This window comes from Mesoplodon bidens (genome assembly GCF_964165515.1).
Source record: "Mesoplodon bidens genome assembly, chromosome: 6".
NCBI lineage: Eukaryota > Metazoa > Chordata > Mammalia > Artiodactyla > Ziphiidae > Mesoplodon > Mesoplodon bidens.
In genome coordinates, this window is record NC_138162.1 from 24,465,184 (window position 1) to 24,484,957 (window position 19,774).

General features: G+C 37.9%; 1 protein-coding gene across 2 annotated transcripts in view; it reads right to left on the minus strand.

Moving 5' to 3' along the window:
• Positions 1-19,774, minus strand: part of XPA (XPA, DNA damage recognition and repair factor) — a 45,480-nt gene that overhangs the window by 9,458 nt on the left and 16,248 nt on the right. For both annotated transcript variants that reach the window (XR_014016030.1, XM_081236597.1), the window contains exons 3-5: positions 8,017-8,122; positions 5,317-5,482; positions 3,520-3,637 (exon numbers count right to left, since the gene is read on the minus strand). Coding sequence is in view for 1 of the 2 variants with exons in the window: in XM_081236597.1 (XP_081092723.1) it covers positions 3,520-3,637; positions 5,317-5,482; positions 8,017-8,122 (390 nt within the window). In the remaining variant the exon portion in view is untranslated. The remainder of the gene's footprint in view (positions 1-3,519; positions 3,638-5,316; positions 5,483-8,016; positions 8,123-19,774) is intronic.

Consider the following 19,774-nt stretch of genomic DNA (forward strand, 5'->3'; position numbering starts at 1 on the left):
CCGACAAGGAAATTCTTTGTCTTTCACCTTGTCTACATTTATATATACACCTTACACTATCTATAATTTTCTTCTCTAGTAAGACCAATTATTTCTCAAACTGATGAAGTAGAAGATCCTATTCTACAAGCAGGTAAATGTAACCTCTTACCTCTCCATAAAGAAGTAAACTTTGTGTCAGCTTCTTTGTGGACCAAAATCAGAAGACCAAGAGGAACCAGGTTCCAATTTCTTTTGAACTAAAAAAACTTTTAGACTTGCTTTTGTTCCTCTCTGTTCTGAGCCTTCTGAGCAAAGTGCATAGGTAAGCTCCTCGTTTCTAATTTCTACAGTGTCTACTCCACTCTCAGCCCTCTGTGGCCTAGTCAGGAGGACAGGAACATATCCACCAACCTCTAAAGTAAATCAACAAGAAGAAGCCATAATTAAAGAAGGCATGGCACTGACCTCAGCACGTTAAAGACCAGAAGACAATGGAGTAATGTTTATACCACTGAGAGAGAACTCAGGTTTTCATATGCAAGAGAAACAGAAAAACATTCTTAGATTCGTAACAGGGTCTTAGAAAATAAACCATTCTTGTAACCACTTGGAAAATTTCCTCAAAAAACATGCTTCATCCAAACAAGAAATAAACTGAATTAAAGAAACCAGTCTTAAGAGGTCCAAGAAAAAATTTAGGGCAAATTCAAACTCTTCAAGGATGAGGAAAATCCACAGTAGTTTATCTGGTGGATAATAGCAGCAATTTAACATAGCGAGAAAAACAGCCAATTATGTTTGAGTTTATACTTCTTTAAAAAAAATACCCATGTGAACTGTGTAAATCTTAAAAGAAATGTTCTATTCATGCTAATATTTAAATAGATATGACTATCTTAATAGAATTGTTATAGAAAAAAAGCATGAAGAAATTAAACAGATGCCATCCATCATGTTATTGTTAGTCAAATTATAGAATTTAGTCCCCTTTAGATGACATCTTGACCAAACTACAGAAATATTATAGTATCTAATAAAACTACAGATACACCCTCTTTTTAAAAATATTTCATCACTTTGAAGGTATAAGTTTCTAATTCCTTTATCCATATATTATTATCGACAGCAAAACACCATCAGGACAGTGGTTTGAGGAGGCGGCAGAAAGGGAAGAGCTGGGGTGGCTCAGGGAGCTGGGCTACAAAAACCCGAGGCTGGTGTGTGATCAGGCTACCAATGTGCCCTCCTCTGTCACACCCCTTAAGGTGCCTTCTGTTACGTGATCCCTCAAGGCTTTCCTTGATGTTGAAAGAGAAGAAGGGTCGGGGTAAAACATGGAAGAGATTAAAGAAAGGACCAAATTCAAAAGAAGTCTTTCCAAATCCTCTCAACTGGCCCTTGCAGGTATTCTGGAAGACTGTGGTACAGAAGTGGCTAATCGGGGGACGAATCTTCAATGAAATGCTCTTACATGGCATAGTTTGCTATAGGAAACCTCTCTACAAAGGCACAGAAGTGTCCTTATTACCCTCTGATTCAGGAAATGATATGTTAAGTAACTATAATTTATATGAAGATGTGTATAAGGATGTTTTATCATGGGGTTGTCTGTCTTTGATAAATTTTTTTTTATTAAACTTTGATTTTTATTCTTTACTGTTAAGTTGATAATTTTATATATCAAAAATTTCATTTTTAATCAAAATTAAGAAAGCTGAATTAGAAATCTGAAATATGCTCAACTATTATTCCCTTCCTATAATTAAGGAATAAAGCAATCATTGACAAATATTTGAACATTTACACCCAAGTCCAAGGATATATAAGTGGATCTGTTACCTGCCTTCATTATATAATATCTACAGGGGAAAAAAATAAAACTTTTCTCTAAAGAGTATCCTTGTACAGCAACACATGCAGAACTGTCATATTCTTATAATAGGTACATAATATTCCATAGTAATACTACCATCTATGGGATGTCACCCTGCCCTAGTTCTCATCTAAGCAACTTATGTGTAATGTCTCACTGATTCCTTACTAAACTTTTATAAGGTGGGTGGTATTATCATCATTTTTATAGTTGAAGAAACTGAAATACAGAAGTTTTTTTCTTCTTTTTTTTTTTTACAGAGAAGTTTTGATAAACTTCATAAATGTCCAACTGTGTTTCCATTTTTATAAAAATTTTTAAGGGCCTATGCATAGAAAAGAACAGGAAAAATAGACCTTAAACTGTTACTGATGATTGTCTCTGGGTAGTATAATTATGGGATAGAAGTTCTTCATAGTTTTCTAACTTCTCTGCACTGCACATGAATAACTCTTGTACTGAAAAGGGGGAAAGAATTCCCTCACAATAAGAAGGAACAAGGTAGGCTTACATTCAATTTTTTTTTTTTGCTCTTTTGTTTTTAAGACATCTGATCTTCATGCACCCTCCAAAACCTCTTCTAAATCCTAAACACATAAGCAAAATTACTTATTATGGCTACGATACTCATTTTAAGTGGATCAATTTATTATATGTATAACCCTGTATATACAGAGAATACATGTTATCTATATACACTTGACACCACACTGGCACTCTATTGTATGAAGAACATTTATGCCTACTTTTATAAGATTCTATTCTCTGTAGGGAATCTGTGATACAGCCAACAAGTGCCCTTTGTGCTCCTATAACACTCTATGTTCATCACTGTCACGGTACTTATCACACTCGATTTTGACTAAGTTTACCAGTCTTTCTCTTCTGACAAAATGTTGACGCCAGCATTTGTGTTAGCACAGAGCCTGGAACACAGCTGACACTTAACAATTGTTGGATACACTGATTACAGATGGACGGACAGACAGACTTCTGCACATATGCATACATGGATGGATGCATGGACAAATAAATAGAGATCGATGGACAAAAGAATGGATAGTCAGGTGGATAGACAGATGTATGGACAGAGGAATGAATGTACCAATGCAGACTTTCGGTCATGAAATCCTGGCTCCAGTCCCAACTCTCTAGCACCTATGTAACAAGTCACTCTACCTTTCCAGGTCTTTTATTCATATATAAAAGTGATTAGACTATCTGACATTAGAAGGTTCCTTCTAGCTGCTAAATTAGATCACTGAGACTTAGGGATTATTTTTTCATTTTAAGCAATTAGAGAGGTTTGCTGGTGGAAAACTTCACTTTTGATAACTGTGTGGGTCACATTTAAGATCGCATTGAGGCCAAACCCTTAACCAGGGGTACATTCTGGACCCTACTGCCATTCCTATACAAAAACATGACTCACTTGAAGACGAGGGCTTACATGCTTTTTTAGAATTGCAGTGAGGTTTGGACTGAGAGTCTCAAACACCAACTTACCGAGGGCAAACTTTAAGTCTTTTGTTCTTCAATTTATGGAAAAAAAAAAATTTCCAATCCAATGGTGACATTGTATCTTTAAAGTGAAAGAACTTAGCTAAAGGCTCTTTGCAAAGCAGTAGAGCACAGTCCTTCATGATGTAAGTGTAGCCACTTACCTTTTACTTTTTTATCAAACTTCTTCTGTTTCATTTTTTCTCGGTTTTTCTGTTGAACTCCCTTCGCTTCTTCTAATGCTTCCTGACTACCCCAAACTTCAAGAGACCTCTTCACAATCTGAAATACAGAATCCATAAATTAGTTGTGATTCATTGTTGTAAAATAGTTATAATTATTAAATCCATAGGTGCCAAAGAGTGATCTAACTTAAGTGCAATTTTATGAGTATTTATTTGAAATTTAAGTTTTTAAATACTGATAAGAAACAACTCTAATAATATCTCTATCTATAAACCTATGAAACCTTCAGTGAATGTATGATGAATTAGATTACGTATTTGCAAAGCACAGTAAAACCAGGTGTGCCTGTGTAAACAGAAAAGCTGTCCTCTGACTACAATCACTTCTCTGCTTTGTTTTCACGTGAATCAAGAGAACTACATGTAGTCAGTGGGTTTGATCGAGTTTTGGCAGGATCACCAAAAAAAATCTGCTGACCAATTATACGAGGTCATCTCCAGAAATCTCCCATCACAGGAAATCAATCACTACTACTCTTCTCCTGAATCAATAACAGTTTCCATCCACTTGACTAATTTCTCATCTTCAAAATATGAATTTTCTTTAAAAACTTTGGTAGCTGAATGACCTAACAAGTCTTTATTCTAGTTTAAAAACCTTGGAATATATATATATATATATATATATATATATATATATATACTCTTTATAATATATATATACTCTTTATAATATTTATTTACATTTAGAGAAATAATATACACACTGAGAATTATGCTCGGGATATCCCTTACAGTATGTTACAGGGACCAGAATACCAATCAATAAAGCCAAACTGAAATTTCTTAACATAAAGTAATATACTGTTATTTCATAAATTCTAAAACATCACATTTTCCACAATTTAACATCCCTGAAAATGCTGCATCACTAATGTAACTTAATGGTACTTTAACAACTCTGAGTCAAGAAGTGGTTCAGAAGAATTGGACTCTGAATGTAAGGAAGTTTAGGAATACCTTAATAAATCTGTGGTACTTGTATTTTCCTTTTTATGTACACACAAGCATGATTTATAGCAAAAAAAAAAAACTATAGTAAGTCTAATGGCACTATTTCAATAAAATAAAAGCACCAAGTGATAAGGCAGCGCTGGGCCGGTTTAATTAGCAGCATTTTTTCATTTTTAATAGTACATAAAATTATGGTGAATCTTTTAATCAACAGTGTATTATGTTTAGTGAAAATTCAGTATATGTCTGCTTTTACAATGTGGTTTCTTTATTTGAAGATACTAGGATCTTCTAGTATATTCCAATCAAACTGTGCTCTAAAGCAATAACTCCCAATATTTTTTATATAATGGCACAAAAAAAAGAATATTATGATATTTGTACCATTCTTGGGTAGACACAGGAAGCTGGAGTTAGATTCTGCGCATCTGTGAAATTCCCAAATTTTTTTTAATGATTTTATTTGGGGGGTAGGTAGGCAAGGGAAACACGGGCTAACTCCTATTTCAAGCATTTTTGTTTCCAAATTGTACTCCTAACATCACCCAATAGTAATATATTTGCTTCAAAGTGCCACATCAAAAAGCAAAATAAGTAAACATGTTATTAAATGTCATTATGTGTAGCTATGACTCATGTAAAACAATAAAATGAAAAGGATCTTTTTAACTTTCTGTAAGTAAACACTAATTATAACTAGTTCATTGTTAAAATTTCACCCGACCCAGGGTTTAAAATGACTGAATATAACTTATTAGAGACCTGTAATTTTAAGTAGAGTTTCATATCACCCCATTGTGCATGACGAGGATTCTTCTTCACAATAAATTTAAGAGCTGGTTCTCTTTTTTCTAAATCACAGTCTTTCAGAAGGTATTCTTGTTTTGCTTCTGTTTTAGTTATAAGCTTGTGTTTATCATCAGCATCTCTGAAAACAGATTAAGTCCATTACATAAAGTAGTTGTTTTAAATAAATTAGATTTTCAAACAGTCCCAAAACCTAGGGGCATACATGCCAAAAGAAACATATAAAATACTTTTTCCTGAAATTCTCATGGTCAAATTAGCAGCATAAGAATTCCAACAGAAAAATACTTTCTTTTACTAATTCTGAGAAGCTATTTATATTAGCAGCAGATCCATGTTATTTAACATGTTAAGAATTTCTTTTTACTAAGTCCCTCTTTTCCATAAAGTATTTGAAATAACTTACATGAACACAGTAAATATAAATGAGAACTAAGACTCAATGAGTAAGAAAATATAAGGCTTAAAGTCAGGACAGGCAAGATATAAGGAATATAAACATGCAAGGTCCAAATGCACCAAGCACAGCTGAGTTTCCAGTTGGCTCTGAGCTTCTTCAAAGCCCAGGTAAAAATGGAGACATAGTCAATTACGTAGCTCTTCTCATTCATTTGTTCTCCATCTACATGCTAGGTATTGTTCAAGGTACTAGGAATACAGCAAAGCATAAAACAAAGCCTTGTTTTCAGGAAGCTTACATTCTAGTTAGGAGAAGACAGTCAATAAGCAAACATGATGATTGATAAAAGTGCTATAAAGGAATACAAAGCATGGTAAAGGAATAGAAATTTTCAGAGAGATTGGGAAATCAAGAGAATGCCACTGATGAGGAAACATTTGAGCAGGGCCCTTTAGAAGTCAGAAAACATTCTGAATAGCTAGAGAAAGAACATTCATAGCAGAAAGAAGAGAAAGTGCAAAGACTCTAGGACAGGAGTGTGCTTTGCAAATGGAGTTCACAACAAGCGGGCCAGTGTGACCAGAATGCTTAAAGTAAGTGATGGTGAGGAGTGATGGAAAATAAAAGTCAGAGACAGGCAAGGGTCTTGTAAGAAATGGTGAAGACAATTTTATTCTAAATGGATTAGAAACCATTAAAGAGTTTTGCGTAAAATGCTATATGGAGAAGAGACTAACCGTGCACAAGTGGGGGAAGAGGCCAGTTACAAGAGTACTACTGCAGTGGTCCAGGCAAGAGCTGACAGGGGCCCCGTCTAAGGCAGTAATAGTACAGAGGATGAGAAATGGATGGATTCAGGATATGGTTTAAATATAGACCCAAATGGATTTGGAATTAAACACGGGATAGAGAAACAGCCAGTGAATGAAGCTGGCCTTTACTGAAATGGTGAACACTTAGGAGGAGGTATAGGACAGGCAGTGGGGGGAGGGGGGAGGAGTTATAACTGGGAATAACTTTAAGAAGACTAAATAATTTGGAAGTATACACCAAAGGAGGGGACAGGTAAACTACATTGTACTAATTTATAATCGTCAAAGATGTTGGAAAAAACAAATAGAATGGAGGGCTGTATTCCTAATTATGTTTACATTTTAAAAGTATATTTCCAGACTACTACATAACATTGTATAAACTGATAATTAGGTTGCTTCCATTTTCTCATGGAAGTAAGGTTATATGTGGTAATTTAGTTCCTGAACACTATCTGTACTTTAAGGAGAGTGATAACACTGTGGACCTTAACCACTGTGTGCCTTAATGACACTGTTACATCAATGGGAATAGAGTTAATAATTCCAGCGGGTACCAGAACATTTCCCATCACAGATCTGATCATGAGACCAGAAACATCTCCCATTCTATCTTCTAAGGATCTACTTAGCAACAAGTCAGTGGTGATGGCTCTAGATGTCTGCAGCAGGGACTGTGAAAAGGCAGGTCCACCAGGCGTGTGAGCAGTTGATCTGGGACTGTACGTACAAGAAGTGGGGACAGGGAACAGATAAGAGGGCTAAGTAAGAATCCAAGGTGGGATCTTTAGGTGTGAAAGACACCAACACAGGACTTGGCTGAGGTAAGCAGTAGGGATAGGAGAACCAAGTGGAGTGAGTAATATTCTGTGGTGATACAAAAAGAGATAAAGGCTAGGAGAAGAAAAAGAATGACAGAAGAATGTGACTTTTCCTCATCTAATCTCCTCCCTGCCAATTCAGGAGAGTAGAAAATGAATGGAAAGAGGTGTTCTGAGTACCAGAAGAGTAGCTGGAGGCGTTATACTTCCCTCCTCTCATTGAAGGTGCCAGTCCTCTGACCAAGGTATCAACACACACTGGTCAAAGAAAGAAAGAAAGAAAGGGATCCTTAGGGGCTGGGGGGAGAGAAGGGTTAGGAACCTGCTACTGAGAGATGGTTAGCACCCTCCCAACCCCCCAGCAGAAAGGAAAAGGACATATCTGTGGCAAAACCAGGGACATCCTTCCTATTTATGTGGCATAATGTTAATAAGCACAGTCTTCCTGTAATTCTTTAGCAAAATGGAAAACACAGAAATTTTAGGAAACTCCCAAAACAAAAAACATATTTATGAAGAAAATATTAAATCCAAATGGATCTAATTATTGTTTGGCCCTAAACCTACAAGCAAACATTAAATTTTAGTAATTTAGAACATGCTCTGAAATAAAAATAAGTACCTGCAGTTATCACAAGTTGCCAAATCAAAGTGGTTCATTAGATAAGAATCCATAAATTCTTTACCACATTCTTCACATATAACATAATCAAATTCCATTACAGGTCCTAAAGAAAGGAAGATTAATTCTCTAAGTTGCCTTTTTTTGTGATTAGACTAGAGCTTCCTCTATCTTATTAGCTTACCAGCATGTATTTTATGCCTGATACAAACATATTTATGTAAAAGACAACATAAAACCTTGATTAAGTAATCTTACATTTATCTAAAAAAATTTTTTTAAGGAAAAAAGAAAAGAAAAAGGAAATAACATAAAGGAAAAAATTATGGACTCACCCAGTATTTTTGAACTCAAACAACATGTAAGGTACTTTTGTATTGCTGGTATAACAAATTACCACAAATTTAGTGGCTAAAATAACACAAATTTATTTTCTCACAGATCTGTAATTTTTATGTCTGACACAGGTCTCAGTGGGCTAAAGTCAAGGTGATGGCAGGGTTGCACTCCTTTCTGGAGGTTTTGAGGGACAACCTATTACCAGCCATTTCCAGCTTCTAGAGGCCACCTGCATTCCTTGACTCATGACTCCCTTTCTCCAGGGATGTGACCTGGAGCCAGCAACTGCAGCTTCTTACATTACTATGGCTTCTTCCATAATCACACCTACCCCTGACTCTCTCCTGCCTCTCTTCTACTCTTAAGGATCCTTGTGATTACACTGAGCCCAGCTGGATAACCCAGAATAACCTCCCCATCTCAAGGTCTTTAACCTTAATCATATCTGCAGAGTCCCTTTGGCTCTGTAAGGTAATAAATCCATAGGTTCCGGGACGGTTAGGATGTGGACATCTTTGGGGGCCATTACTTGGCCTACCACAGTACTGTTGAGAGTACGAAGATTTAGTCTCAAGGCTGGAGGGAGGTGGGGGAGCTGCTTACAGATAAGGGAGATGGGCACTAACATATAACACAGCAAACAGAGGCAACACAGAATTCACTTTCAAATGGGAAACTTTTTCTCTCCCTCCCCCCTACCAACAGAGTAAACAGCTTCCTCTTCATCTGTCTCAACCACTAGATTGGAAATCTCTCGAAGGCAGAGACTGTATTTAGTTATATATCCTCAATACCCAGCACAGAAACTACTCTAGGTAGAGTAAGGCCGGATTCTTTTTTTTTTTTTTTTTTTTTTAAAGATTTCAAATACCTAGCTAAGGATCTTTATCCTACAGAATTTTTTTTTTCCAGCAAGTCTGAAAGTTTTACTCCTATGTCTTTAGGATGATTGCTACTGCCAAGCCCCAACTCTGAGAACTGCCACAAGTCCCAGCAGGAAGAAAAATGGAGTTGCCATTTGTTCATGATTTGTTCAACGTATTCCTATCACTGCCTTCCCTTACCTACTTCCAACACAAGAAGGTCAGTCAGTATTCTAGCACTCCTCAATCTCACTAATCTCCAAACTCTAACAAAAAAATCACTCTTCTTTCTAAAATATTATAGGGGCATAGCTATGGACAAAAGGAAAAACTGAAAATATAGTCAGAGTGGTATCTTCAAAAAACTGGTTACTGGAATGTGTTTGGATAGAGAGAAATTACAGTCAGAAATACCAATTAGGAAGGTACTGCACAGTATTATTAATCAAAAGCCATAAAATGTGCATACATTTTCCTAATTTTAAAAATGCCTTATAATGGAAAATTTTAAATATACATAAGGATGATTTTTCAACTCCATCACTCCCTTTACGTTTACCATTTGGAAATTGCCAGTCTACTGTAATCAAGAGCCTTCCCCTCCCCCATTCATTCATTCATTCACTAACACATTTATTATCCATATAGACTCATGGATTCCTATTATTTCAATGGTGTCCTTCATTACTTTAGCATTCAAATTGTCTGAAATTTGGCCAGTGGAAGCCCCTTCAAGCTGACACTTATGCCTCTGTAACATGCTTCTATCACTTTCGGAACACTGACATATTTTCTGGCATTACAAAATCTCCCAGGCTCATCTTGTAACCATCCTGCCCCAACCCTGGAATCAGCTATTTCTCTGAAGGGCCCTGGTTCCTTTTAGTGGAGAACAGTATCAGCATCCAAGATCTGGACACCAGCTGTGCTCACTGCTACTGGGCTACCTCTGCTTCATGGCCATTTCTGTGAACAGGGCTAGGAAATATACGTATATACAGACACACACACAAATACTCATACATGTACTGTACACTATTTTTGTTGAGATCTAACTGACATAACATTATATTAGTTTCAGGTGTACAACATAGTGAGTCAACAACTGTATATATTACATAATGATCACCACAATAAGTCTAGTTAACATTCGTCACCATACGGTTACATTTCTTATCATAAAAATTTTTAAGATCTAGTCTCTTAGCAACTTTCAAATATGTAATACAGTATTACTGTTACCATGCTGTACATTACTTTCCCATGACTAACTGGAAGTCTGTACCTTTTGACCCACTTCAAACATTTCACCTACTTCCCTCCTCCCCCCTCTGGCAATCATCAATCTGTTCTCTGTATCTATGAGTTTGTGTGGGGGGGGTTGTTTTTAGATTCCACATATAAGTGAGATCATATGGTATTTAACTTTCTCTGACTTACTTCACTTAGCATAATGTCCTCAAGGTCCATCCATGTTGTCACAAATGGCAAGGTTTCATTCTTTCTTATGGCTGAATAACATTCCACTGTATGTATACACACACACACACACACACACACACACACACATCTCATTTTCTTTATCCATTCATCCATCGATGTACACTTAGATTGTTTCCATATCTAGTTATTGTAAATAATGCTGCAATGAACATGGGGGTGCATGTATATTTTCAAGTTACTGTTTACATTTTCTTTGGATAAATACCCAGAAGTGGGATTGCTGGATTATATGGTAGTTCTAATTTTTTGAGGCACTTGCATACTGTTTTCCATAGTAGTTGCACTGAGTTACATTTACAAGCGTTCCTTTTATCCACATGCTCACCAACACTTATTTTTTGTCTCTTTGATAACCACCATTCTAACAGGTGTGAGGTGGTAGCTCACTGTGGTTTGATTTGCACTTCCCTGATGATTAGTGATGTTGAGCATCTTTCCATGTACATACTGGCCGTCTGTACGTCTTCTTTGGAAAAATGTCTATTCAGATCTTCTGCCCATTTTTTAATCAGATTGTTTGGGGTTTTGCTATTGAGTTGTAGGAGTTCTTTATATATTTTGGATACTAACCCCTCATCAGATGTATGATTTGCAAATATCTTCCCCCATTCAGTTGGTGGCCTTTTCAAAGGTTTGCTTTGCTGTGCAGAAGCTTTTTAGTTTGATGCAGTCCCACTTGTTTAACAGGTTTGCTTTTGTTGCCTCTGCTTTTGGTGTCATATCCAAAAATATCATTGCCAAAACCAGTATCAAGGAGCTTTTCATTTATTTTCTTTTTTTGTTTTTTTTTTATTTATTTGGTTGCGTTGGGTCTTAGCTGTAGCTCGCAGGCTCCTTAGTTATGGCTCCAAGCTCCTTAGTTGTGGCATGTATATGGGATCTAGTTCTCAGACCAGGGTTCAAACCTGGGCCCCCTGCATTGGGAACACAGAGTCTTAACCACAGTGCCACCAGGGAAGTCCCCATCTGTTTTCTTCTAAAAGTATTATGGTTTGTCTTACACTTAAATCTTTAGTCCATTTTGAATTATTCTGTGTGTATGATGTAAGACAGTGGACCAGTTTCAATCTTTTGCATGTGACTGTCCAGTTTTCCCAACACCTTTTATTGAAAAAACTGTCCTTTCCCCTTGTATATTCTTGGTTCCTCTGTCATAAATTAACTGACCATCTGTGCAGGTATATTTCTGGGCTCTCTCATCTGTTCCATTGATCTATGTGTCTGTTTTTATGCCAACACCATACTGTTTTCATTACAATGGCTTTGAAATATAATTTGAAATCAGGAAGCATGAGGTCTCCAGATCTCTTCTTTTTTCTCAAGATTGCTCTGGCCATTCAGGGTTTTTCATGGTTCCATGTGAATTTTAGGATTGTTTGTTCTACTTCTGTGGGAAATTGCCATTGGAATTTTGATAGGGACTGCACTGATTCTATAGATTGCTTTAGGTACTATGGACATTTTAAGAATATTAGTTCTTCCAACCCAGGAGCACAGAATGTCTTTCTATTTATTTGTGTCTTCTTCCATTTCTTTCATCCATGTCTTATAGTTTTCAGTGTACAAGTATTTCACCTCATTGGTTAAATTTATTCCTAGGTATTTTATTCTTTCTGATAAATGGGCAACTGTAAATGGGACTGTTTTCTTAATTTCTCTTTCTGATAGTTCATTAGTAGTGTACAAAAATGCAACAGATTTCTATATATTGATTTTGTTTCCTGCAACTTTCCTGAATTCATTTTTTTAGTTTACATGTACACTTTTACATGCATACACATATACATGTTTTAGAAATCAAGAGTTCACACTGATACTGGCAATTTTAATCCATCCCCACAGGGTTCTTTCTTGCCTTCTCCCATTCCATATTTGTATGTCCTTTGTTCTACAATGAGAACCTTGGCTCCCAACAACATCAAGAAATACATTCAACTGCTTGAGCCAATAATACATCTAAACTAGTTTCAAAATTTCTTCACTCATACCACTCTATAAAATGAGTTCAGGAATTTTGTGGTTTTCCCCTTACCACACCCACTTCAAATTGAGGATATACTGTCAAATACTGTCCTCATAAATCATTTGGACTAGTTCTTTCTGTCCTCTTCAACATGATCATGTTATTTCGTTTGGAAAAATACGTCCACTTGTTTATTTGCTTTTAGGTTGTTTACTCCTTCTATCAATGTTAATTTAACTTTTTTTAAGTACGTAAACTTTACCAGAAATATACATACTTTTGGGTCAGTTACCCTACTGCTATGAACCAGAGAGCTGGACAAAAGTGCACCTCCAAATATATTCACTGCAGTAATAATTATTAGAATAGAGAAAAGAAATAAACAAAAGAGCTGCATTTAAATGAATCATGGGAGGGAATCGGGAAGATGGCAGAAGAGTAAGACGCGGAGATCACCTTCCTCCCCACAGATACCTCAGAAATACATCTACATGTGGAACAACTCCTACAGAACACCTACTGAACGCTGGCAGAAGACCTCAGACCTCCCAAAAGGCAAGAAACTCCCCACGTACCTGAGTAGGGCAAAAGAAAAAAGAATAAACAGAGACAAAAGAATACGGACGGGACCTGCACCAGTGGGAGGGAGCTGTGAAGGAGGAAAAGTTTCCACACACTAGGAAGCCCCTTCACGGGCGGAGACTGCGAGTGGCGGAGGGGGAAAGCTTCTGAGTCGCGGAGGAGGGCACAGCAACAGGGGTGCGGAGGGCAAAGCTGTGAGATTCCGGCACAGAGGATCGGTGCCGACCGGCACTCACCAGCCCGAGAGGCTTGTCTGCTCACCTGCCGGGGCGGGCGGGGGCTGGGAGCTGAGGCTCCCAGCTTCGGTTGGAGCGCAGGGAGAGGGCTGGGGTTGAACACAGCCTGAAGGGGTTACTGCACCATGGCTAGCCAGGAGGGAGTCCAGGGAAAAGTCTGGATCTGCCGAAGATGCAAGAGACTTTTTCTTCCCTTTGTTTCCTGGTATGAGGAGAGGGGATTAAGAGCGCTGCTTAAAGGAGCTCCAGAGACGGGCACAAGCCGCGGCTAACAGCGCGGACCCCAGAGACGGGCATGAGATGCTAAGGCTGCTGCTGCCGCCACCAAGAAGCCTGTGTGCGAGCACAGGTCTCCATCCACACCTCCCTTCCGGGGAGCCTGTGCAGCCCGCCACTGCCAGGGTCCCAGGATCCAGGGACAACTTCCCCGGGAAGAAAGCACGGCGCACCTCAGGCTGGTACAACGTCCTACCGGCCTCTGCCGCCGCAGGCTCGCCCCACATCCGCACCCCTCCCTGCCCCCGGCCTAAGTGAGCCAGAGCCCCCGAAGCAGCTGCTCCTTTAACCCCATCCTGTCTGAGCGAAGAACAGATGCCCTCCCGGCGACCTACACGCAGAGGCGGGGCCAAATCCAAAGCTGAGCCCCGGGAGCTGTGAGAACAAAGAAGAGAAAGGGAAATCTCTCCCGGCAGCCTCAGAAGCAGCGGATTAAAGCTCCACAATCAACTTGATGTACCCTGCATCTGTGCAATACATGAATAGACAACGAATCACCCCAAATTGAGGAGGTGGACTTTGAGAGCAAGATTTATTATTTTTCCCCTTTTCCTCTTTTGGTGAGTGTGTATGTGTATACTTCTGTGTGAGATTTTGTCTGTATAGCTTTGCTTTCACCATTTGTCCTAGAGTTCTATCTGTCCGTTTTTCGTTTTTGTATTTTTTCTTTTAAAAAAATTTTTTTCTTAATAATTATTTTTATTTTAATAACTTTATTTTATCTTACTTTATTTTCTTCCTTCCTTCCTTCCTTCCTTCCTTCCTTTCTTTCCCTCCCTCCCTCTCTTTCTTTCTTTCTTCTTTCTCTCCCTTTTATTCTGAGCCGTGTGGATGAAAGGCTCTTGGTGCTGCAGCCAGGAGTCAGTGCTGTGCCTCTGAGGTGGGAGAGCCAACTTCAGGACACTGGTCCACAAGAGACCTCCCAGCTCCACATAATATCAAACAGTGAAAATCTCCCAGAGATCTCCATCTCAACACCAACACCCAGCTTCACTCAACGACCAGCAAGCTACAGTGCTGGACACCCTATGCCAAACAACTAGCAAGACAGAAACACAACACCACCCATTAGCAGAGAGGCTGCCTAAAATCATAATAAGTCCACAGACACCCCAAGACACACCACCAGACGTGGACATGCCCACCAGAAAGACAAGATCCAGCCTCATCCACCAGAACAAAGGCACTAGTCCCCTCCACCAGGAAGCCTACACAACCCACTTAACCAACTTTAGCCACTGGGGACAGACACCAATAACAATGGGAACTACGAACGTGCAGCCTGCAAAAATGAGACCCCAAACACAGTAAGATAAGCAAAATGAGACGACAGAAAAAAACACAGCAGATGAAGGAGCAAGATAAAAACCCACCAGACCTAACAAATGAAGAGGAAATAGGCAGTCTACCTGAAAAAGAATTCAGAATAATGATACTAAAGATGATCCAAAATCTTGGAAATAGAACAGAGAAAATGCAAGAAACATTTAACGAGGATCTAGAAGAACTAAAGATGAAACAAACAATGATGAACAACACAATAAATGAAATTAAAAATACTCTAGATGGGATCAATAGCAGAATAACTGAGGCAGAAGAATGGATAAGTGACGTGGAAGATAAAATAGTGGAAATAACTACTTCAGAGCAGAAGAAAGAAAAAAGAATGAAAAGAACTGAGGACAGTCTCAGAGACCTCTGGGACAACATTAAATGCACCAACATTCGAATTATAGGGGTCCCAGAAGAAGAAGAGAAAAAGAAAGGGACTGAGAAAATATTTGAAGACATTATAGTTTAAAAACTTCCCTAGTATGGGAAAAGAAATAGTTAATCAAGTCCAGGAAGCACAGAGAGGCCCATACAGGATAAATCCAAGGAGAAACACGCTAAGACACATATTAATCAAACTGTCAAAAATTAAATACAAAGAAAACGTATTAAAAGCAGCAAGGAAAAAACAACAAATAACACACAAGGGAATCCCCATAAGGTTAACAGCTGATCTTTCAGCAGCAACTCTGCAAGCCAGAAGGGACTGGCAGGACATATTTAAAGTAATGAAGGAGAAAAACCTGCAACCAAGATTACTCTACCCAGCAAGGATCTCATTCAAATTTGATGGAGAAATTAAAACCTTTACAGACAAGCAAAAGCTGAGAGAGTTCAGCACCACCAAACCAGCTTTACAACAAGTGCTAAAGGAACTTCTCTAGGCAAGAAACAAAAGAGAAGGAAAAGACCTACAATAACAAACTCAAAACAATTAAGAAAATGGGAACAGGAACATGCATATTGATAACTACCTTAAATGAAAATGGATTAAATGCTCCCACCAAAAGACACAGACTGGCTGAACGGATACAAAAACAAGACCTGTCTTGTATGCTGTCTACAAGAGACCCACTTCAGACCTAGAGACACGTACAGACTGAAAGTAAGGGGATGGAAAAAGATATTCCATGCAAATGGAAATCAAAAGAAAGCTGGAGTAGCAATTCTTATATCAGACAAAATAGACTTTAAAATAAAGACTATTAGAAGAGACAAAGAAGGACACTACATAATGATAAAGGGATCGATCCAAGAAGAAGATATAACAATTGTAAATATTTATGCACCCAACATAGGAGCACCTCAATACATAAGGCAAATACTAACAGCCATAAAAGGGGAAATCGACAGTAACACACTCATAGTAGGGGACATTAACACCCCACTTTCACCAATGGACAGATCATCCAAAATGAAAATAAGGAAACACAAGCTTTAAATGATACATTAAACAAGATGGACTTAATTGATATTTATAGGACATTCCATCCAAAAACAACAGAATACACATTTTTCTCAAGTGCTCATGGAACATTCTCCAGGATAGATCATATCTTGGGTCACAAATCAAGCCTTGGTAAATTTAAGAAAATTGAAATTGTATCAAGTATCTTTTCCAAACACAATGCTATGAGACTAGACATCAATTTCAGGAAAAGATCTGTAAAAAATACAAACACATGGAGGCTAAACAATACACTACTCAATAACGAAGTGATCACTGAAGAAATCAAAGAGGAAATAAAAAAATACCTAGAAACAAATGACAATGGAGACACGACAACCCAAAACCTATGGGACGCAGCAAAAGCAGTTCTAAGGGGGAAGTTTATAGCAATACAATCCCACCTGAAGAAACAGGAAACATCTCGAGTAAACAACCTGACCCTGCACCTAAAGCAATTAGAGAAAGAAGAACAAAAATACCCCAAAGCTAGCAGAAGGAAAGAAATCATAAAGATCAGATCAGAAATAAATGAAAAAGAAATGAAGGAAACATTAGCAAAGATCAATAAAACTAAAAGCTGGTTCTTTGAGAAGATAAACAAAATTGATAAACCATTAGCCAGACTCATCAAGAAAAAAAGGGAGAAGACTCAAATCAATAGAATTAGAAATGAAAAAGGAGAAGTAACAACTGACACTGCAGAAATACAAAGGATCATGAGAGATTACTACAAGCAACTATAGGTCAATAAAATGGACAACCTGGAAGAAATGGACAAATTCTTAGAAATGCACAACCTGCCAAGACTGAATCAGGAAGAAATAGAAAATATGAACAGACCAATCACAAGCACTGAAATTGAAACTGTGATTAAAAATCTCCCAACAAACAAAAGCCCAGGACCAGATGACTTCACAGGCGAATTCTATCAAACATTTAGAGAAGAGCTAACACCTATCCTTCTCAAACTCTTCCAAAATATACCAGAGGGTGGAGCACTCCCAAACTCATTCTACGAGGCCACCATCACCTTGATACCAAAACCAGGCAAGGATGTCACAAAGAAAGAAAACAACAGGCCAATATCACTGATGAACATAGATGCAAAAATCCTCAACAAAATACTAGCAAACAGAATCCAACAGCACATTAAAAGGATCATGCACCATGATCAGGTGGGGTTTATTCCAGGAATGCGAGGATTCTTCAATATACACAAATCAACCAATGTGATACACCATATTAACAAATTGAAGGAGAAAAACCATATGATCATCTCAATAGATGCAGACAAAGCTTTTGACAAAATTCAACACCAATTTATGATAAAAACCCTGCAGAAAGTAGGCATAGAGGGAACTTTCCTCAACCTAATAAAGGCCATATATGACAAACCCACAGCCAACATCGTCCTCAATGGTGAAAAACTGAAAGCATTTCCAGTAAGATCAGGAACGAGACAAGGTTGCCCACTCTCACCACTCTCATTCAACACAGTTTTGGAAGTATTAGCCACAGCAATCAGAGAAGAAAAGGAAATAAAAGGAATACAAATCGGAAAAGAAGAACTAAAGCTGTCACTGTTTGCAGATGACATGATACTATACATAGAGAATCCTAAAGATGCTACAGAAAACTACTAGAGCTAATCAATGAATTTGGTAAAGTTGCAGGACACAAAATTAATGCACAGAAATCTCTTGCATTCCTATACACTAATGATGAAAAATCTGAAACAGAAATTATGCAAACACTCCCATTTACTATTGCAACAAAAAGAATAAAATACCTAGCAATAAACCTATCTAGGGAGACAAAAGACCTGTATGCAGAAAACTATAAGACACTGATGAAAGAAATTAAAGATGATACCAACAGATGGAGAGATATACCATGTTCTTGGATTGGAAGAATCAACATTGTGAAAATGACTCTACTACCCAAAGCAATCTACAGATTCAATGCAATCCCTATCAAACTACCACTGGCATTTTTCACAGAACTAGAACAAAAAATTTCACAATTTATATGGAAACACAAAAGACCCCAAATAGCCAAAGCAATCTTGAGAACTAAAAACGGAACTGGAGGAATCACGCTCCCTGACTTCAGACTATACTACAAAGCTACAGCAATCAAGACAGTGTGGTACTGGCACAAAAACAGAAAGATAGATCAATGGAAAAGGATAGAAAGCCCAGAGATAAACCCACGCACATATGGTCACCTTATCTTTGATAAAGGAGGCAGGAATGGACAGTGGAGAAAGGACAGCCTCTTCCATAAGTGGTGCTGGGAAAACTGGACAGGTATATGTAAAAGTATGAGATTAGATCACTCCCTAACACCATACACAAAAATAAGCTCTAAATGGATTAAAGACCTAAATGTAAGGCCAGAAACTATCAAACTCTTAGAAGAAAACATAGGCAGAACACTCTATGACATAAATCACAGCAAGATCCTTTTCGACCCACCTCCTAGAGAAATGGAAATAAAACAAAACTAAACAAATGGGACCTAATGAAACTTCAAAGCTTTTGCACAGCAAAGGAAACCATGAACAAGACCAAAAGACAACCCTCAGAATGGGAGAAAATATTTGCAAATGAAGCAACTGACAAAGGATTAATCTCCAAAATTTACAAGCAGCTCATGCAGCTCAATAACAAGGAAACAAACAACCCAATCCAAAAATGGGCAGAAGACCTAAATAGACATTTCTCCAAAGAAGATATACAGACTGCCAACAAACACATGAAAGAATGCTCAACATCTTTAATCATTAGAGAAATGCAAATTAAAACTACAATGAAGTATGGCCTCACACCAGTCAGAATGGCCATCATCAAAAAATCCAGAAACAATAAATGCTGGAGAGGGTGTGGAGAAAAGGGAACACTCTTGCACTGCTGGTGGGAATGGGAATTGATACAGTCACTATGGAGAACAGTATGGAGGTTCCTTAAAAAACTAGAAATAGAACTACCATATGACCCAGCAATCCCACTACTGGGCATATACCCTGTACCAAATTCAAAAGGAGTCATGACCAAAATGTTCACTGCAGCTCTATTTACAATAGCCAGGAGATGGAAACAACCTAAGTGTCCATCATCGGATGAATGGATAAAGAAGATGTGGCACATATATACAATGGAATATTACTCAGCCATAAAAAGAAACGAAATTTAGCTATTTGTAATGAGGTGGA